The 22,473-nt window shown below is 40.5% G+C and overlaps 1 protein-coding gene across 4 annotated transcripts in view; it reads right to left on the reverse strand.

Moving 5' to 3' along the window:
• Nucleotides 1-22,473, reverse strand: part of FRMD3 (FERM domain containing 3) — a 130,680-nt gene continuing 108,207 nt past the window's right edge. Inside the window, exons 9-16 of one of the 4 annotated variants that reach the window (XM_077936010.1) lie at nucleotides 21,602-21,665; nucleotides 20,789-20,877; nucleotides 18,995-19,069; nucleotides 17,969-18,037; nucleotides 17,039-17,160; nucleotides 15,249-15,392; nucleotides 11,915-12,024; nucleotides 3,920-4,003 (exon numbers count right to left, since the gene is read on the reverse strand). In XM_077936010.1, the coding sequence (XP_077792136.1) occupies nucleotides 11,915-12,024; nucleotides 15,249-15,392; nucleotides 17,039-17,160; nucleotides 17,969-18,037; nucleotides 18,995-19,069; nucleotides 20,789-20,877; nucleotides 21,602-21,665 (673 nt within the window). In that variant the 3' untranslated portion in view covers nucleotides 3,920-4,003. Of the gene's footprint in view, nucleotides 4,004-9,553; nucleotides 9,658-11,914; nucleotides 12,025-15,248; nucleotides 15,393-17,038; nucleotides 17,161-17,968; nucleotides 18,038-18,994; nucleotides 19,070-20,788; nucleotides 20,878-21,601; nucleotides 21,666-22,473 lie in introns of those variants that run through there. The other 3 variants (XM_077936009.1, XM_028748438.2, XM_028748439.2) reach the window with 3 other exon arrangements.

Here is a 22,473-nt window from a genome sequence, read left to right on the forward strand (position 1 = left end):
TCCTTCTGCAAAGAACTTTATTGCACAATAAGGAGCATAACATTGAAGAATGGCTTTTTCAACATACTTTTATTAGGGAGTCCTGTCATTATAGTAACATATAAAACAATCAAGATGTTGACATAGAAATGTGAACTTTACAAAGATAAGGCCCAAGTTTACAGGTACGTTTCCCCCTAGATTTTTGTGTGTGTGTGCATTTAACGAAATAAACCCTATTTAATTCTTCCCAGAGTTGTGTTTATAAATATTAGACAAATCACAAAATAGATTTCAAGTACATAACGTTTTACAATATATTCCAAGCACAGACAGAAATACACAATACTGTACCTATGGACTCTTCATATGCCAGACACTTCCAGTACTGGAGACAAGACTTTGCTTCAGTCTATGCAGTACATGCTGTTGATTATATACACACACTCTCCCAGCTTCTCAGTTCTCTCTGTTATGTAGAAAAGGTGTGTCCATAATTCCGTAGAATTCACGTTGGGAAAGCTCTACAGGATCAAGGATGTGTATATACATCTAGACATTCATGTACATGCACTTGCATCTAACCCTACATGTACCCTTATTGCACAGTCCATTCTCTGAGGTAATCGGTTCCTCATGCAACCCAACCCTTCCCTAATCAAATCATACAAACAAATGTTTCTAATGTTCCTGGAGCTCTATGACATCAACAAGTCTACATTTTAGAAGCCAGGAACCTAAGTGATTATAATTAAGGGGCTCAGTAAATTTATATATCTGTAGGACTCAGAATAGAACTTGGTTTTATTTTAGTACACTATATGCAATGTCTGTATTGCCTAATTCTATCATCATAGTGCCTAAAATGCAGGTGTCTGTTATCTTTGTTTTGGGAACCAAAGGCAGATGTGTCCTAAGTGGATTTATGTTTCAATAGAAAGGGTTCAGCTAGGAGTTGTTAAAGAATTAAATATGGAATAAAAACTATCGATCAGCAACTGTTTGCAAGGGAACTGATGGTTTAAGAGAGGCAGAGAGCAGCAGATAGTTACTGTTGAGAAAAGTTTATTTTAAAAAGATATCCGGTACCTTTTAAAGGGATAGGGGGCAAGCAACTGTAAATTGCCCCCCCCCCCCAATTCTGAAGTAGCCAACTGCTCAAAAAGAGGAAACAAATTGCAGTTTTACCTCCTAGAGCTAGAGAATATACATGAAGCTTCACCAGAGTGCCTGATGTTTCCCCAGGAAAGAATTGTTAAGCCTTCATTGGGCAAATTACAGAAACAATCTTATGTGCAGTTGAGCACCTATGGGTTGCAGATGAATAAGAAGGGCTTAATCACGTTCAGTTGTGACTTTGATTGTGCTGCTTTCACATGTTAAACATGGTTCACACTCCTCATGGATGAAACACTATGAAGGCTCAACTGGTTAAATGATACACAACAACATTATAACCTTACCACAATAGGTTGTTGTGAGGGGAAATGGTTTTTTAAAAACTGAGTAGTTTATACACTGATAAATTCCATATAAATCATAAATAGCAGCAATTCTTACAGCAATAATGGAACTAATGTTGTGTTTTTCATACTGGCATAAAATCAGTCTATTGGCTTTAAGAGTCCTGCAGTTGATACAGTTAGATACAGGGGGAGAATAATCCCGTGTCAGGAAATCCAAACTGGAGAATACAAAATATTTTTGTTTTGGTTTTTCCCAAAGTTGGGCACTGGGACTTACTGATCTTTTCTACACACGTGAGGTTTTATGCATTTATAGCCTCTTAGAAGTACTTGGAGCTACACAGGCACAAAACCTCCAGCACATCAAAGACAACAAAGATAACCACACACCACTGTCATAGGGACACATTTATGAGCGAACTATGTGCATCCATTGTCACTCATATTAGGTAAGAGAGTTAGCATGCACAAGAAATAATAACATAAAATGGTGACTCAGGATTTATCATGATGAAACAGTAATGAGTGGAATCAAGAACTAAGAAACTCTGGGATACATCATGATGAAATAGTAATAAAAGGAACCAAGAACTAAGAAAATCATCTTTAGATGCTTGGGATTCAGGGGGTAGGATGCATTTCATAAAGTCTGTCTCTGTTTTCAGAGACCAGTGTATTTTTAAGTTTTATATATTTAAGTAGGCCTACCTAGACTTTTAGTTTTTTATATCTGCATGTTTCTATGCTATGTACAACAATCCACAGTTAATCCCAAAACCTCTTACAGAACTGTACTTCCACTGCCCTGCAAAGACCTTTCATTACCATTGAGTCAAGTGGTGAACCACAGGAATAGCTGAACTGTCATCTTATGAAAAGTACTCACCTCTCTTCAGCTTTAGAACTGCCAGGACAGAACTACACATTATACACCATGCATTTGGAAAGCCAATATATCTGGCAGCTGATGTGACTGCAGGGGCCATAGAGAATTGCTGGGCAGGATCAGTGAACAGAAAGAAGAGCTTAATTAAAGATTCTCTCCTGGATATTTCCCCTCTAGGCTGTTTTCCCATACAGCTGGGCATCTCCAAGTCCTGGAGCCTACCAAGGTGGGAGAGCATAGGAAAATGACCATGGTAAAAGAGAGAACAGTTGGACACAAGAAGGCTTAAGCACTTCTTTCTGCCAGTTAATTCAACCCTGCAAGAAACCCCTACATCACCATTGATAAGGGAATTCCATGTTTGCTTTGCAATGTGTAGTTTGGACCTTAGAAACATGGTGTTGTCATTTCAACTCTATCTAGCAGACCCTGCCTAGTTTCCCCCTCATCTACTCACCATCTTGTGCAGATGTCTGAGAACCCCATTCTTCAATCTTTAAAAAAAACACTTTGCTAAAACATTTTAAAAAACCAAGACATGCCTTTGTGCATTTATTTTAGTAATCTGTACATTTAAATATCTTCAGAAGTTGACTTTGCTAAAAACTTACCAAAATTTTGTAAACACATAAAAATATTATTATTTTTTTAATGAAAATTCAAACCAAGAAAGAAAACCTCAGCAATCAACATTGCTTGTATAGGCATTGGTTAGTGGAGATTGTTTCACTAAGGAGTATATTCAAACGCATCACCCTCTTTTTGTCGCTAATTAAATTTAGTACATCATGGCTTGTAATGGTAGAGATGATAAATTTCTGTTCTATTCAGTTATTGATAAAAACAAGCAAGCAAGAAAAAAACAACTGCTTTTTGGTTACTGAAAGGCCACCATGTAGCTAAATCAATAATTCAATTATGAAAAGGAAACTTAAGAACTTTATAGGTCCATTATGGATTAAAAATGAAGAACTACTTCCTGATGGCCTTAAATATGTTTATGAGCACCTAGCACTGACTGAAATTCACTAGTTTTGAATATAGCCCTTAGTCATGTCGCATATTCTTAATGTTTAGGAGCTGCCAAGCAAATGGCTAACAAAGTCTACTTTGCAGGCCAGCCACTGCCTAAGAGGACAGTAATATTCAATATGAAACTGCCGAAACTCTGGAGTCTGGCGGATTTCATGGAGGAAGGAGATATCGAGATCTGATTCCAAGAGCACAAGTAGAAGAGGGAAAACAACCAGCATTATTCCAAGCCCAACAAGAAGAAGTCTGGAAAAACTCTTCAGGACAGCATTTATCTTCATGTTGCCCATCAAAAAGTTATAGCTCCACCTAAGTGCTTTCCGGGCTTCTTTCAGCTCCTCCTCTTCTGCAACCAAAAAGGCATTTTCATCTGCCTCCAGTTCCTCAAATGAATCCGTATCTTCTTTTTCATGATCTGCCCTTGGGGAGGTTTGAAAAAGCAGATCAATCTCCTCATCATTAACAGGAGTGGGAAGCAAGCTGCTGCTTGGATTGTACATCAATTCTGATATTGTTAAAGGCTCTTCCTTGATTTTCTCATCCTCCTCGATAGAGAGATCTGAACTATCATCTGCCTCCTTAGCAGGAGAGTTAGATATCATAGGTATTGACACATCATCTTCTTTGGGCAGCTGGATACCTATAAAATAGATTTGAAATAGACTATTTAAGCTCTCAGTGAAACATTTCAAAGAGATGTTAACAAAACAGTACAAGAAAGGTTCCAGAAACAAGTGTTCATAAAATGAAAAATTACTGAACTCAAAATTCAAACTGACATGAATGGAACTTCTTAACTTTTCAACTCAACCTATTGTGATATGTATATATTAGAATATTAAAAAAATAAAAATGCAAATCTACATTTTGCAAATTTTGAAGGTAATGTTAAGTTACTGCACAGTTTGCAGCAGCCATAGTTTTGAAATCAAGCGGTTCTTTGTATTGTCAGATACATTCAACATGTATCTGCTGAAAAATGTGTAATAATATGCAGCATTAGTTTAGCATCTGTTGGTTACAATATATACATATAAAAGTAGATATTCTCCCAACTTTATGATACTGTTTCTCAGGATAGAATAATAAATCACTGTTCCATGTGACAAGATGCTACATAATACAGTGTTGTGTGCAACAAAACATTAAGGTCCTACTTCTGTCTTTTAACTTCAGACCTGACTGAAAAGAGTTCTATGAGTAAGGGATCTGATAAAAAGGCTATTGAAAACTTCTTCCCTCTTATAAGATTATACATCTCTGTGTAGAGACTATTGTTAGGGGAGTGCCTTAAACATGAAAAAAGATGAATCAAAATATGACATATATTTTTCTTAAAGAACACATGTATGAATGAATGCAAACCTGAACTCTGACTGAACTTTGAAGGAGCAAACACTGTTTTCTCTATTTGGCCACCGAAGAAGACCAAGAAGCTGAAATGTGTCTGCCAATCTGAGTTTTAATCCACAATGCTTACATTTCAGTGTGATCTGTAATCCTGCTAGCAATATGTTTAAAATGCAACAATACACCTCTGCTGTAAGAGTTTTAGGGCAAATTATTTGTTTATAATTTTGTGAATATTTCAGTAATTGTGAATTTAAATAAATCTTTATAGAACTATTTGATATTGACACATTTTGGTTATTTTTCACTTTGGCTTTTACATTTGCCCCTTCAACATTGTGTCTGTATCATGTCTTAGCTATTTTCATTAGTACCATGAAAATGGTACTCATCCCATATACCTTCCCACCCACATCACGCCCTCTTGCACATTAGGTTAGATAATAGAAAAGAAGAAGAAAGCTCAAAGGCAAAGTTCAAGAAATCAAAATACATTGAAAGCTCTGTTTTTGGTATCAAACTTCACAACACTGCTCCATTTGAATTAATTATGTAAGAGAAACATTAAACTCAGATAAGCACTAATAGAAAGCACACCCAAAGCAATTAAAAAACTCAGCTTGTATTATCTACATTCATTCACTAGTCATGAACTGCAGAAACACTGTCTCAATCTCAGCTTCTGCAAAAGAAGTATTTAGACTCCAACTGCGGAGACAGGATTTTTTTCAGATGGAACTGAAGTGAAGCAACTGCATGACCAACTATGTTGTGCATAAATTTGGCAGAATTCCTAGATCCTATCATCAGTTACCATTCCTGAATGATTAACATGAGATTAAGGTTACAAATGTGCCCCCACATAAACATGATGAATTATTGTTCTTCCAAATCAGTTTTCTGAGTGAGCACAGCACAATGCGGGGGGAATAATTATTTTCTGTTTTGTTAGGCTCAGAATGCCACTTATACAAACGCAGCTATTTAGATGGCGAAAGAGGAGAATAGATAGTGAAACAAATAAACTTTATGCGAGATGTTGCAGCTCCTAAGTCAAAATCACACATTCATTTTCAAGTACTTAATGGTCACTTGAGAACATTTTCCCAATGTACAAAAGCTATGCTTTTCAACTGTTTCTACACTTTCTTCGGCTGTAAGAAGAGAAAGCATACTTGTCTTCCGTATTGCCCTGTGACCAGAACAAATCATGAAACTTTGGTTACAGCTCATGGTTTGTCTGGATTGAGATAAACCACAAGCCAGGGTTCCGTGAGCGCACTATGCCAAACCATGGCTTAAAGTACAGCACCAAACACATTGCAGCATGACCACACGATTCTCCCCGGAAGCCTACACATTCATGCTAAATCATAGCTTGGTTTAGTGTTATGCGCAAACTGGTTCAGTGTGTATCACCCTTTCTATACTACCTGCCCAATCTTCTCCTTGCCATTTCCCTCACTGTCCTTCCACTCTAGTCTCTGGGGTGGAGACAACTGTCAATTTCATCCATGTTCTTCTCTGGCCTATGGGTGAAACTGACAAACTCCAAAGAAAGCCTCATCAGCGTTCCCGCCCCCAAAAGGATAGAAATATGTATACCAGTGTCGGTGTGAATATATAGGCCCACATGTCCATTTCAAGGGCAAAAACACACTGCTGAAAATGATAATAATTTTTTCCAACCACATCAGTTTCAGGAGACCAGAGCAAGGGAGAGTGAAGGAAATAACTGATGTATGTAAAGCATGATGCTTTCCAATGACGTGTCAAATTTACAGAGCCACAGCTTTCCCCAAATGTATACAGTTCTATATGGAGAAAGAAGCAGAGAACTAATAAAGCATTTCACGCAGAATGCATCTGTTCAAAGGTAAAACTGCAGTAGGAAGATTGAAGTGGAACCGTACATGCATTTTTCTACCTGCAACACCATAAATTAAAATATTGTGCAGAGTCATTGAAAATTGCATTTCTGTCTAACACACACCACAGATTCATCAATCATTTAAATGGCACATGTGAAACTGAACTTATAAATTATCTCAGAATGGCTGCTGACCTAGATGTAAATTCTCCTACTATCATTACATCTTCTCATTGTCTAAAACATTTTCTGTAGTCACACTGGTCCTTTGTGCAGCAACAGTTTCATTTGGCTTTCATCTTGAGATTTCAATCTTTTCTGTGTCTGATAAAGGCATATATGCATTCCCAGCTGTTTCATGCAGGTGCTGGGCAGCGAACCAGCAATTCTTAATTCCCTGCATAGTGACATAGTTGATGTAGTATTAATAACCACCATGAAGTGCAATCTACCACCAACACTGCTTTTCCGTAGATGAATTAGCAGAATCGTGCTTATCCAAACAACATTTCCTATCAATTGAATCCAGACTTAGCATCCATGATAGTCCACCTCCTTATGGTGGCGCTGAGTGGGCAACGTTCTCCAGCAGTAGTGTGACATCAGAATTCTCCATCTTTGTTACAATGACCTTATCTAAGGTGTGAATGGGAAGCAATTTGCTGCTGGCAGTATATGTGAATGGGACCTCAGCTAGAGATCTTTTCTAAAGAGATACTGACAGCTGTGATAGGGTGCCATGTGTGCTTGCCTGACTCATGCAACCCCAGTAACTGTATATGCTTTGATGGGGCCAGATATCAGATACTGGAAATACCTGTGTGATTTTTAGTCAACAGCAATAGACATTGAAGAAGAGGCTAGCTCCATCTGACACCCCAGACATCTTCCCATCAGAGCAGCTCTGCCCAACTTCCACTCATTAAGTCCTTTCTGCCTGGGATCTTCTCTCAGCACCTGATGCTCTGCTCTGGATTTCGCTGGTCTCTCTAAAACAGGCATGGCCAAACTCAGCCCTCCAGCTATTTTGGGACTACAATTCCCATCATCCCTGACCACTGGTCCTGTTAGCTAAGGATGGGGGGAGTTGTAGTCCCAAAACGGCTGGCGGGCCAAGTTTGGCCATGCCTGCTCTAAAAGGAGCAGGAGTTCTGGGACTGAATTGCCCTCCCTAAAGTGGCCTTCAGCACTGAATACGTTTAGGCACTGTTAAGAGCTCTGCTTACATGGTAGCCTTCGGAGAGAGTTGAGGATTGCTTGGTTGTGCCTTCTCTTTTGATATTATTATTATTATTATTATTATTATTATTATTATTATTCCCCTCCCACTTTGATCAGATGTTGCTTCCTTCACTTGGAGTGCTGCTGCCTTTAAAATATGCTTTTATTGTTGTAATATGGTTCTGTGTTACTGTAAACTAATCTGGATTCTGTCTTAAGAAGAAGCAGGTGGATTTTATTTTGTTCACAATAAACAATATTTACAACCCTGATATTTTAGGCTGCAATTCAAACCTCCCCTGCCTGGGTTTATAGGCTGGTGCCCTGCGACTCATGGAAGCAGAGGCAGATGGCGGGGGCAGTAAGACTGCTAAGACAGTCTAGAGCTGGTGCAGCAATCAGATCCAGACTGGGCTTAATGCTGTCATGTGATGGCCATGAGACTAGTTTAGCTCCTCCCCACCTTCAAAATGCCCTGTTTCAAGATCTTCTGGTGATGAATCTCTAGTGGGCATCTCACTGACGGCACTCCTGCCTGCATGTTTCGTGGGCCAAAGGGGGAGTGCCACTCTGTCAGTGATATAGGGGATTGATCCAGAAGAACTGGAGGAACACCTCCAACCAATCTAATATCAACAAGCCTAGCCTGCTGCAAAGGAGGCTTGATTGCTCTGTTATATAATGACAAGAAACAGCAGCAGTGCTTTAATTTGACCTGCAAATTTGTTGGGTTGGGTTGTTGTTTTTTAAATAAAAACATATTACTATTAATTAATTAATTAATTAATTAATTCTTTTTGAAATATCTCTTAGCTTTGATGAACTACATTTGACAAAATCTGAATTTTGACTAAGATCATGAAGATCATGAGCTTCCCCCCCAAAAAAGTAAAACATCACAGTGATTTTAATATTATTCCATAGAGAATAAAACATCCTAGACTTCATCACAGAGTGCTGTATTTTTTCCACACATAGACCGTGATGTTTTTGAAAATCTTTTTGCTATTTCTCAACTCAAAACTGTCTTCTCAATGTCATGCAGTTTTAAGAAAAGTTAGTATTAATTAATGCTTTCTGTGAGAGCTTTGTTTTCAGCACAAAATTAAAGTTTGTAACTCTTTGTGCTTGGTTGTATAGAATTCCAAGGCTAAACATTAAATGCCATGGGAGTGAACCATCTGTAGTTCATAGTTTATTGAATTCACTTTCTTAGATTCATAGTCCTGTATGTAAATTTCAGAAATAACTTAAAAAAAAAAAACTTTATACCAATAGTTTATTTTTCTTTGTCAACTCAAGTAGGTGGATGGAATGATGATTTCATTTACTCCTGAATCGCCTCACTGAGAAGCGATTACTTCTGAAATTTTTGGGTGATATTTTAAGTCAATTGATTTCAATGTGTCTGAGTATGACTTTTATATTACCCTTCCCCACCCTCTACTTCTTCTATCCTATTCTGTGTCAGGGGTTTTTTTGGGGGGGAGGGGGGGGTGACAGTTCAGATATTAATACTATAGCTTACCACACACAAAATGTGGACCTTTATTAGTATGACAAACTGAAAGCAGACCTTTCTGTCCATAAAACAACTAAGCAAAATTGCAATTCAACTTACCAGCACTTGTAGCTGTGATCCTAGACCCATGTCTCAGCAGGCGAATGCACACATCTTTGCTACAATGGTTAACCATTCGCAAATGAATACTTCTCCTGGTCTGGATTTTGACTAGGCATTTCACCATATTGAATAATTGCTGTGATTTTCTGTGGCAGCCTTATGAACTAGTCACCCATACTGGCTGTGACCTTTGCTAAGTTTCCACTGCGTTCAGCCTGGGAGAGTCCTGCTGAATGAATCAAATAACAGGCTTCGAACACAGCCAATAGAAATAGCCCACCAGAGAACAGAGTAGAAGGCTATTTTTAGAGCTTTCCAACTGTCTTATAATACACAATACAATTAACTTCAAATACCAACCATTTCCTTAGCAGTTGCTAGTAAACAGCTGCACCGCACATACCGGGCTAAAGCCTTTAAACTAGTTTACTGCACAATCATGCAGAGTAGCAGATCAACAGGCAGTAGAAGTTCACAACTCTCATATTTAAATAAAAGCAAATTGTATTGACCTCTCTTGCATTCTAACTAAGCAGCAGACTCTTCCTTCTCTTTAATTGTTACTTCAAGCTTCTAGTGGTAAGGTATAATGAACGAAGAAATTAAAAGGTTGCATTTAATCACTAAAATGTCAGAGAAACAACTGTGACTTGAATATTTGCAGGTTTTCCATTGTCGTGATTTTCGGCACAGTAACCATATTTAAGGGTTTAGAGTGGGGTGTGCAGTGTTGACTGTTTACTAGCAACTGCTAAAGAAAAGACTGGCATCTGAAGTTTATTATATTGTGCAGAAAAAGACCTGTGCAAAGCGAAGAGTGATAGCAAAGCACGCGGGACATGGCTGCAACATCCGCTACATTTCCTAGAGCAAACCCATTTGGCATTGTAGAGAAAGAACTAATCTGCAACAGACAGAAATTCTGATCTAGTTCTTGTTGTCAGGCCAAACTATTGACCACAAAGGGGTTGGATATGTAAAAGTAAAGTAAACGTAAAGGACCTGTGGATGGTTAAATCCAGTCAAACTTGACAATGTGCTTGTCTACAGACAGCTTTCTGGATCATGGGGCCAGCAGGACTAAGCCGCTTCTGGCGCAACGGGACACCATGACGAGTGCCAGAGCGCATGGAAACACTGTTTACTGATATGGACATCTCTTCAGCACGTGACACTCTATATGTGAAACTAACACACAAGGAGTGACAAGCACACCAAATTCCAAACTGTGCAAGTTGGAGGGCGAGGTTCTGAAGTGAGGACCTCTGGTAATCCTGGATGTTCCCTGTGTAATTAAGAACCCTGGGCTCCAAATCTCTATGGGCAAGGGGTCTTCGACCCTCCCAATAAAATATTTGAGCCCCCGCCCCCAAGTTGATGGGCCTTGCCATTCAAATACTGTGTGTGCACCGCTTCATGTGATTGATTACGGGGGAAGGGCTTACCTGCCCCCCCCCTAATATTTTATTCAAGTTGGCACCCCTGGTTGTGAGGATGAGGGAGAACCATGTGTGGCACCTTAAGTTCCCATGAAGAAAAGTGGAACGTATAAGCAAATAATAAAATAATAAATAAAGAACGTTTGGCAAAAGATAAGACATTAGGAAGAAAGCACACTCTGAAGAATTAGAATCATAGAATCATAGAGTGGGAAAAGACCACAAGGGCCATCGAGTCCAACCCCCTGCCAGGCAGGAAACACCATCAGAGCACTCCTGACATATGGTTGTCAAGCCTCTGCTTAAAGACCTCCAAAGAAGGAGACTCCACCACACTCCTTGGCAGCAAATTCCACTGTCGAACAGCTCTTACTGTCAGGAAGTTCTTCCTAATGTTTAGGTGGAATCTTCTTTCTTGTAGTTTGGATCCATTGCTCCGTGTCCGCTTCTCTGGAGCAGCAGAAAACAACCTTTCTCCCTCCTCTAGATGACATCCTTTTATATATTTGAACATGGCTATCATATCACCCCTTAACCTCCTCTTCTCCAGGCTAAACATGCCCAGCTCCCTTAGCCATTCCTCATAAGGCATCGTTTCCAGGCCTTTGACCATTTTGGTTGCCCTCCTCTGGACACGTTCCAGTATGTCAGTGTCCTTCTTGAACTGTGGTGCCCAGAACTGGACACAGTACTCCAGGTGAGGTCTGACCAGAGCAGAATACAGTGGCACTATTACTTCCCTTGATCTAGATGCTATACTCCTATTGATGCAGCTCAGAATTGCATTGGCTTTTTTAGCTGCCGCGTCACACTGTTGGCTCCTGTCAAGTTGATGCTTCTTGAATAGCTGAAGGCAAAAATCTGGCCGGGGTAAAATACAGCAGAATCTGGGGCCATCTGTGTGTCCCATCTGTCAGTTGTTATGCTGAGTCATTGAGAGTTTAGGGGAAATGCAAAAAGAACAGAATGAGTTTCCTGGAGAGGATTACAGCACCATGGTAGGATACAGGTGTTGTGCGTAGGGATGGGGGAGGAATTTGAACCTACCTAATTTACACTTTCCAAAACAATATGCAAACCGAAATGCAGCCATCCTTCAAGATTCACACTTTTTTGAATTTTGCAGTGTGGATTTCCAGCATGCAAAAATGCACGTACTAGGGTAAACAGTAGATAAAAATGCATATATTAGTAATATTTAAAATTTGTTACATTAGGAGATATTGCCTGGTAAAAAAATGCAGAGCAGGCAGAATGCTTTGAAAAAAATGTGTGTATTAGGAGGAATTTGCTGAAGTGTTTCCCCAAGGGCTTTAAAAGAAATTGCAGTCTTACATGGAAATGTGAAGAGCCAAACTTAAGGTTCTAAAAATGAAAACCTTGCCCATCTCTAGCTTCATGCAGAAAGTCTCGGGTGTAATCACCAGAATCTCCTGGAGAGACTAGAGATAAAACCTAGAGAGCCACTCCCAAATAGTTTAATAGGACAATGCCAGCTTGGAATGTGGCAGCTTCCTATGTTCTTATGAATGATTCTATCTCAAAGGAAAAGTTAATAAGGGTCAGGTTAGATGTAGAATGAAGAGAGGTGGTTAATGTTTGACTCAAAATTATCATGCTGTCCACAATGCATCAGTCAGAACCAATGTCATTTTTGCAAGTCAGCAAAAGACATGTTGATTCCCACAAATGGCAATTTTGTTTACTATGCATACCATGTTCCATTGTTCTACTAGGCAACCTTATATATAAAGGCACAAACAAATTTCAAAGTGTACATGAGCAATTCTGTTGATTTCATTTCCCACTCAAGTATTTCAGTGGATTCTCCATTAACTGTCTCTTTCTGGGGAAGAGGAACAACTGCCTTGGACTGTTGTGTCATATTTTCAGACACAGCATCCCTGTGTCATCCTCTGATGCAAAACACACCCCTTGGAACAGTTTCTAGGATATAAAAAGCAAGCTTCTAACTGCCAAGAAGTGGTGCTGATGTGCTATTTTTATAATGCATAAAATCATAAGGGCCTCACCAAGTTATTAACATGTTCCCTAATTCACAGACAAGCCTCCCGAGGTGAGCAAATGGATCGATGAAGGTGGTGAATTATGTTCAAGGTCAACAGATACACTTGCGTGAAATAAAGAAATAAATCGTATCATATTACATGGAAAAACCCACATACGGAGGGATGAAGAACATGTGCTGAAACATATAGCCTGAAATCATACAGCTGAGTCAGCCACACACATTCATAGCCATTAAATCAAACTGTCTACAAGCAGGAAACAGATCCTTTCTCTTCACAAATGCACTCCTCGTGTTGAAAATCATTACTGCGGTCAGGTGTCAAACACATTTCTGGCGACTGAATTCCAGCCGTCATCTCTGTTCAGGCCTGGTTGCTTCAGTGACACCAAACATACAGAAAACAATCCTCGCTGAAGCCACAGAGCTAAAATAACCTTAGCTCCCATTCAGAAACACCAGCCAACAAATCTGTTGTTTTAGCCTGTCTCTTTGGAAGATGTGGCCCTCTGTTTTTAGGTAATGCTTGCTAATGATTTTTCCCACTTTCTCTCTCTCTCTTTTTGGAAAATTCATATTTTTGAAAATTCACTGCTATTGGCCCTTGCATGTGCCTGCATGCGCACACATGCACACACCTATAATTTTGCACCCTTCAGCAACTGGTATTCAGAGGCATATTGCTTTGGAACATTTCTGCTCCATTTAGCTATTGAAAGGCTTGCCTTAGTATCTTGCTGGTTAAATGTGGCTTCTTTGCAGCGGAAGTGCTAGCTTTGCTGAATACATATAGGGCTCTCCATAATGCACGCTCTATTTTTGTGAATGTCATCTAGATCCTTAACAACAACTGCATTACACCAAGGCTACATGAGCATCAACTTGCAGCAATGCCTACTATTTCAAGAACATTTCCTTATGTGTATTAAGGGTTGAGGGGTGTCCATTGAAATACGTACTTTGCTCCCACTCTCCAGAATTAGAAGTGCACATCTTTGCTTTTTAGACGAGGCAAAGGCTATTCCTATTGCTGCAAGGCATCCCAAGGCATCTGTACAATTAACTATCACCTTCCTGTTGCAGGACTGGGGCTAACCCACCATATAACTGAGAAGAGGGGCGGGGGTACTGCCTATCTATACTATGGACCAGCAGCAAAGTCCCTGTCATCAGGACAGCAACCTTTGATAAGGAACATGAGATCACAGAGATCCAGCAGCTTCATGCGGACTGTATTAATAGTTCATGACTCACAGAATCCTCTTGGATAGAGATTTCAAAAGCACCAAGCCCTTCACGAATCTAATGACTAAGGGAGAATATACTGCCAATTTATTCATGGCAGTCTGCAGAAGTCGATATGGGAACATAGGAAGTTGCCTCTGACTGAGTCAAACCATTGATCCATCAGCTCAGCAATGACTGGCAGCAGGTCTTCAGGGTTTCAGACAAGTTTCTCTCCCAGCCTTAACAGGAGATGCTGGGGAATGAACCTGGGGGTCTTCTGCATACAAGGCAGATGCTTTACTACTGAGTTATAGCCCTCCCCTCTGGACCAAACTGGAATAAGCGTGATAGCAAGGCCAGAATGCAGTATGTCGAAAATCCTGTACTACTCTTATTCCCCAAATGACCAGTGTTTAAACCCAAGGAGCAATCTTCAGAGAAAGGTTCAAGGTTCTGGAAAATGACACTGTGAATAATCCATAAATCCAGTCCCGAAATAATAATAATAATAATAATAATAATAATAATAATAATAATAATAAATAATTTATTATTTATACCCCACCCATCTGGCTGGACTTCCCCAGCCACTCTGGATGGCTTCCAACAAAATATAGTAATGCATCAAACATTAAAAACTTCCCTAAACAGGGCTGCCTTCAGATGTCTTCTAAAAGTCTGGTAGTTGTTTTTCTCTTTGACATCTGGTGGGAGGGCGTTCCACAGGACAGGCGCCACTACCGAGAAGGACCTCTGCCTGGTTCCCTGTAACTTGGCTTCTCGCAGTGAGGGCACCGCCAGAAGGCCCTTGGCACTGGACCTCAGTGTCCAGGCAGAACGATGGGGGTGGAGACGCTCCTTCAGGTATACTGGGCCGAGGCCGTTTAGGGCTTTAAAGGTCAGCACCAACAGTTAGAATTGTGCTCGGAAATGTGACCATGTTTCAATGAGGAAGACAGTGTACACTATGTCTGCCTGATTCTTCATCTATTACACAAATAAATGCATTTTTTAATCCAGTAGTCACACACACACATATATATACCTGCAATATATATACAGTAGTTATTTAGCCAGCCCTCCTCTAGCCACCAAATGCCCAAGACACCCCAAAGCATCACTCACCGAGACACCTGGGGGCACGAACACAGGAGGGAGAATCATGCGGTACGGAGAAGGAGCCAGATTCCCAAGCTGCCAGGCTTCCAGGAAGGAACACAGGGATGGGGTCATGCTGGACCAGGTGAGGACTGATGGCAGGGTCTTCCCCTGCCAGAGTATAAAAGGAGCAGCAGCAGTGAGAGCAAGATCCCAGACGGAGAAGCTTCTCAGCCACCCAACTAAAGAAGCTGAAGACTTTTTAAAGATTAGGAAGGTCTATGGAACCAGTAAAAGAAAAAAGCCAAGGAGGCTTTCAGGATAGGAATAATACCAGCTGCATGCTCTGAAGGAACACATTAAAAAGAAAACCTGAGCTTTCATTAAACTGTGCATTTCATGTAGGGACAAAGGTAGAAGATCGGGGAGAAAGGATGGAGGACTGGAGATGGGGAAATTCAGTCACATACATCCACATCACGAAAGCTGGAAATAGGGGGTGTTGCCCAGGAATAACAAAACAATGGGAGAACTGTGAAGTTAGCACAATAATATCACCACCTACAGTATACCACCCTGTGAAACAAATAAGTTTAGATGTTGCAGCTCCCCATTAAAGCTGGTGAATAAGAGATTGAACAGCACGGTTCCACTCTGATGGTGCTTAGTTAGTATCAGTTCACATACAAACCTTCCTCCCCAACCATCTTCAGCAGACTCTGCAAACTCCTATTGCTGTTTCTATCACATGCTTACTAAAATAGCCCTAACTCTTTCTTCCTAATAGTACCTTTCCTTTGATACTGCAAACAAAAGAACTTAAGAAGAGCCTGTTGACTCAGGCCAGTGGCGCATCTAGCCAGCACAACAAACAATATGCCCATGGAAGCAGACAGGACCCCAACACAAGAGCACTCTCCCTGTCTGTGGTTTCCAGCATCTCGTACTCAGAACTAGACAGCCTCCAACAAAAGGAAGACAGTCTTGTGCCTCCTGATATTCTAATGGACTTCCCCAATTCCACCTGGGCCTATTAGGTTTCTAAACAGAATCCACTTGAAAGTACACAAAATCCAGCCTATTTGTGCCCATATGAGTAAATGTGGTTATACTGCACTCTCACCATGAGGCTTTCAACAAGAAAAGCCAATGCCTTCACTGGACAATGGAAGTCTCAGATTCTGGGTTCAAATCCCAGTTCAGTCATGAGACTCAATGGGAAGCCTTGTACAATTTGTAATCCCTCAACCCAAGTCCTGCATCTATAGAATGAGGGTTCTACTTCACAAGATTATGATACAAATGAAGGAGTCCCAGTTCCTACTCTTCATGTTAGGCCTGCAGCAGCTTCTAATATAAGCAAAAACAGCTGAAATGTTTCATTTTCAAACACAGAATACTTATTTTATGTCAGGTTCCTATTGGAAGACCGGACAAATGCTAGAACATTAGCAGTGGCAAAGTTTTTATCGGTGGTTGCAAGAACCGATAATCCCTATATTCTGAACAAAATGCTTGTTTAACCTGGAGGTAGGCTGTATGAATTGTGCGTTGCTTTGTAGCGATTTATTGGGTCTCTGGACCGTAATAAAGATTGTTGTTGTTGTTATTTTAAAAGTGGTGCTGCTGTTTCCTGTTACTCCAAATGAAAAGGATCGTTCAGGATTGCTGTACATCTCTCAAAAGTTAAATTAGAATTCTATGCACAAAATCTGCTTGGTTTGGACTATTTTTTGTTTGCTGTGTGTGTGAGAGAGAGAGAGATAGAGAGAAATAGAGCGAACAAACAAACAAACAAACAAACAAACAAGACTTGCCTTCATCAGAGAGGACTTCTTCCTGATCATTTGAGGCTGGAAGCAGAGGTTGCAAAGGCTCCATGTTAATTATGAGCTGTTTGTTCAAAGAGTGAGAGCTGCGACTCTGAGTAATGTTGGTTCTGAGAAGAAGCGGGAAATGAGACCTTACTCACCAATAAACACTTGCCAATAAATAAAACCCCAATATTTCAAAGCATATAACAAAAGGCATGGCAGGGCCAGTTGGTGCCAGTCTATCCTCTTCATAGTGTTTCTTTGTTCAGAATACTTTATACTTTAAGAGCACTTTGTAAAGGTCTACCTTTCCTTATTTTACACAGTCCCTAGAATATTATTGTGTGATATTTGGTCAGCAAGAAAATTAGGTATGTAAAATGTGAAATAATGAAAAGCAAGGAAATGGCAATGGTGGGGGGGGGGATTCAATGGTCTTTACTGTATAGATTTTAGTGAGATCAAATATGCTCACCTTATTTTCACACCTTCCCAGCCCAGGCAGTAAAGAGGTTTATGTCTAGATTCATTTCACCACCTCCTGGCCAATGCAGTGTTTATAGTGGCCAGTGATTGTGGCTCTGATCAATTATTATTTTCTTGTTTGGGGAGCATTGGGATTTTCTGAAATAGAAGCTGGGCTTCCAAGTTACGAGGTTGTGGTTCCTTTGCAGGAATGGGCCAGAAAACAGAAAAAGAAACCTTATAGTTGCTTTCATCATCATCATCATCAAATATACACTGTGTGACTTCTTCATTTGGGAATACATGTCAATTTTACTTTAGTTCTTTGGTCTAGAAGGTATAGGTGACATTGGCAATGTTGGCATGAACTAGGATGATGACCAATTTGGCAGCCAAGAGCAAGAGCTCTAAGGGCTTCTCTGGACATTCACAGCCATTTTTGCTAGCGGCATTTAGATGACAAAGTACCTGTTCACTTCCGGCGGCTCCCTCCGAATTTTAGAACTTGCTTCAACAACCTCTTTTGCAACTTTCCCACTATAACAAAACACAAAGTTTAACATAAGAGCTATTTGAAAGATTGAGATGTTATGTGCAGTAGGGTAACTGAATACTTCAACCAATCAATATCTATATTTAAAGGATATTAGCCTATACAGTGGTACCTCGGGTTAAATGTGCTTCAGGTTACATACGCTTCAGGTTACAGACTCCGCTAACCCGGAAATGGTACCTTGGGTTAAGAACTTTGCTTCAGGATGAGAACAGAAATCATGCTCCAGCGGCGCGCCGGCAGCAGGAGGCCCCATTAGCTAAAGTGGTGCTTCAGGTTAAGAACGGACCTCCGGAATGAATTAAGTACGTAACCAGAGGTACCACTGTATAATGGTGATCTATATTTAAAAATTAATTCAACTCATTTGAAAGAATTGTAGCTAAAATCCCAGCTTTATTTACAAGAAGAATATGGAAACTTCACCCCTCCAAATGCTTTTGGACTCCCCACTTTGATCACCCCCAGTGAGAGTGGCCAGTGGTCAGGGAGTTGTTGACCAGGAAGATTTGGAAGACGACAGCTTAATGATTTCTGATTTACAGCAGAGGTTCTATCTGTGGTTGGTTCCAATACGGCCCTTGCCTACCAAACACAATGTGCCTTCATCTCCTCATAGACATTTCATATGAATAATTGGTGAAGGAATGTTTACTCAGAAGCAAGTCTCTCTGAGTCCAACAGAACTTACTCCCAAGTAAATGTGTGTAGAACTACAGTCTTGGTCTCCAGTTTTACTTCCCCCTTCCAATATTTATATCATCCTTCAACCATCTCCCTAAGGCAGTTTGCAAAAAGGAATAAAGCAACTAAAATGTAAATGCCCCAAAAGCATAGATCCTAAGGTAAGGAAGATCACAGAAAGAAAGTTTCCCATCTTCTCGCTGGCAGCTCCCATTGCCCCATCGCAGACATTGCTACAAGGATAAGTAAACACTTACTTGTATCGAAATCTGCTGCCTTTAAAAAATATTTTGCTGCTTGACACTGTCTTGATTTGGCTTGATTTTGCATACCTTCAGGGGAGGAAAAGCAAAGCAGAGGCAGTTACATTTCCAGGAAGATGGGGGGGAAAGGAATGCATTAATACACAAATGTTAGCACTATCACTTGCAAACTCCTTGCTATGTTGTTTCATTTTCCTGAGAGGTAAGGAAATCAAAGCAACCTTTACAAACAGAGTACATGTGCTTTGAATGTTGTTTAATAATCTGTTTCATTATAAACATGCAAGTTGCCACCTCCCTGCCCCCCATTATTAGAGGGAGGGGTATATAAAAGCCAGCATGCAGACAGTCTAGTTCCAGTGCAATTCCTGTTCTGCCTTTCAAAATTGGGTTCAGTCCTCTGTCAACCAAATCCACTCCATGCACTCAAACATTCCAGTTTCAGAGTCATTACATGCATTTCCTAAGTGGAAGGTCTTTAGAAAGAATAGCCTGAAACTTGTCTCTTGGTGTTCAATAGTGACTTCTTGCTCAGGTACGTTGCTCAGTTACTTCTTGCAAAGATACACATGCATTTACAGTCAGGACATATGTAATTCCATGTAGGTATGATGTCCGCAAGCCTGGGGAGCCCGGCGGGAGTTCCTGCAGGCTCCCAAGGCTTGCGGATAGCAGCCTCCAAACCCGACCTGGTTTGGAGGCTGGCGGTGGGGAAAGCAGTGCTTCTCCCCACCGCCAGCCCCACAAGCTGGGGGGACAGCGGGGAGGCGGAGCGCCGCCTTCCTGCTGTTCCCCGACCTGGTCTTTGGGGCTGGCGGGGGGGGGGGGAGCAGCGCTCCCTGCCCCCCGCCAGCCCCAGAGAGCAGGTCGAAAGGAACCCAAAGCCTCCAGAGCCCAGCGGGTGAACGCACCTTGAACGCACAGAACGCACCTTGACTTAGAGGGGGAGAACAAGAAAAATTTTTTTTTCCCTGTTCTCCCCCTCCTATGGTCCGGTGCATCCAATAGAGCGAAAAATAATAAGGAACTGAGGTTACACAAACCAGAAGGTATGGTTTGCATCCCAGAAACTTGAAATGGGCAGTGGCCCACTGGTTTCCCAGACTGCACCACATTTGAGGAGAAAACCATGTCTCTGCTTTGCTCATTTCAACTGCATGACTTACAACAGTATATCTCATAACTGTCAGACTTCCTTGCACTGACTTCATTTATAGGCACAATGGAGCTTTAGGCAGAGACTGGTGGTGCTTTGAGGCAATGTACAAATGCCAAGCCTAGTATTTCTTGTACTTTGTTTAAATACTGCTTGGCCGTCTCCTGTCTCCAATGATTTCCTTGGTTTGATTATCTCGTTTTTACCCTTTGCCACGCTAATGTGTGCCATAAATTCCCCCTTTTTCCAGAGTTTCAGAGACAGAACAGCACTGTGACAGCTCTGGGTGGCAAATGCTAAATTGTTGCTTGTGTGAGGTGAACCTTTAAAAATATCACTTTTTTATAAAAACGAAAACTTATTCTTCTTTGTGTCTAAAGAACATGGACTGAATATACCTAACCAAACTTTAGCTTATTTGAAAAGAATTTCTTCACTTCCAACATCAAAGCCACCATACCAATTGATGTAGATATCACCTTAGGCTGGACCATCACTAAACTGATGTGCAAAACAGTCAAAGTGCTTTTTGTTATTATAGCATGGTCACTGAACATGAAAGGAATCTCTCACTCCTCTCTGCTCATCTACACATTCTGCATTATAACCTGGGATTACATAGATTTGCTTACTTGTAAAAAGCCTGGTTCTCCACTCCACACTTCCAGAGATGTTTGCAGGCTGCTGGTGTAGAGGTATGGAATGACAACATAGCCTTTTTCTATGTGTTCAAAGAAAAATTAAACAAAAGTAGATAAACAGTTGACTTCTTCAAGCTGGGGGAGGACCTACAACTTAGAAAATTTGAAGTGCGGGCTCTCTGATCCACTAGGTCTCTTTCCCCCACCCAAGGTCTCCAAATCTAAGAGTTCTATGATCTACCACCCGCAAACTACGGATGCCTTTCCATCTTGCCTCCATGTTTACCTAACATGGAGCCTGGTTGCCTTTTCTAGAGCAGGTCTACGCTGTATCTTGGTAAGCCCCTGGCCTCCTGCTGTGTCACTTTGTATAGATTTCCCAGTTGGGATTATTGAAAAACATAAAAAGTCCAGATACAGAAACTTTGAATCGGCTAATTTGTAATAGTGCTGACACGGTTTCATTTCTGAAGATTTGCTACTGATAAGATTATTGTCCCGACTCTTCTTATATAAAGTGCAAGTTAAATAATGAATATGCATAAAATTAGTCAATAAAGAAGAATCCTTTGCAACAGGCTATATAGATTTCCTAAGTTTTTTTCAGTTGCATTTGTCTAAAACTGGGCTACATTTTATAAAAGGAAATTCTATATTTAATTAAAAGCATGAGTTGACTGTTTCACATATGCAAGGTAGAAGCCTATTTTGTAAGATCAAGAACAAACATGCTTGCTATCCATTAGAAATACACAAATGTTAAATTAAAATATTTTACTATGCAGGGAACTTAAAATATCCAACCTCCTTTTGAATTCCAATCACATAGAAGGTCTTTCCTTCAAACTTTAATTTGCAGACATCACACCTGTAAAAAGAAAGTGCTTTAAATAAGGAAAATACATTACTTTTTTTTTTTTTACAATTGGCAGTTTCATTAAAATATAGCCAATTCAAAACATTCAGAATAAGCTGCTGTGAAATGAATTATTTTTCAGTGCGAAGAGCAAGGACAGCTTATTAAAACCCATAACATAAGACAAACTGAACAGTTCAATATATTTTTTAATGCTGTGCATTCAATAAATTAGATTGAAAACTTGTGGGTAGGGGCATTATTTTTAATTTCTGAATGGTTCCAAGGAGAATAATATCTATAGTGGCTTATATCTAACCTGCTTGCATAACTAAACTTCCCCATACGCCCCCAAAATCTGCTCCCTCAACCACCTAAAACAGATGTTTAAGGTGTGCAGGAAAGATAAGGGGGCAATCTTCATTGTAGAAGCAGAACAGCAGCAGCACTGGCTACAACTCAAAACAAATAATACATGGGAGAAATGAAACAACAACAAAAAAGCAAGCAGGGTTGGGGAACCTTTTAAAGGGACATATTCTGGGGGTGGCCAGGGCCAAAGGCAAAAGTGGGTGGAACAATAGATGTGGCTCTTCACCTTTGTACATTAGGCTAAAATCCAGCCATGCAAAACTCAGAAGGCTCTACACACACGTGCAAGGAAAGAAGCATTGTCCCAATCAAGCACTCTAGGAGGAAGAGAAGGGCGTTGCCGGTGGAGAGTCCCAAGGGCCTTATGGAGAGGCCTGGAGGGCCACATTTGGTCTCTTCTGGTTTTGAAGAGATTAATTTGGGGTGCAGCAAAATATGTTAATAAGGT

This window comes from Podarcis muralis, chromosome 11 (genome assembly GCF_964188315.1).
Source record: "Podarcis muralis chromosome 11, rPodMur119.hap1.1, whole genome shotgun sequence".
Taxonomy (NCBI): Eukaryota; Metazoa; Chordata; class Lepidosauria; order Squamata; family Lacertidae; genus Podarcis; species Podarcis muralis.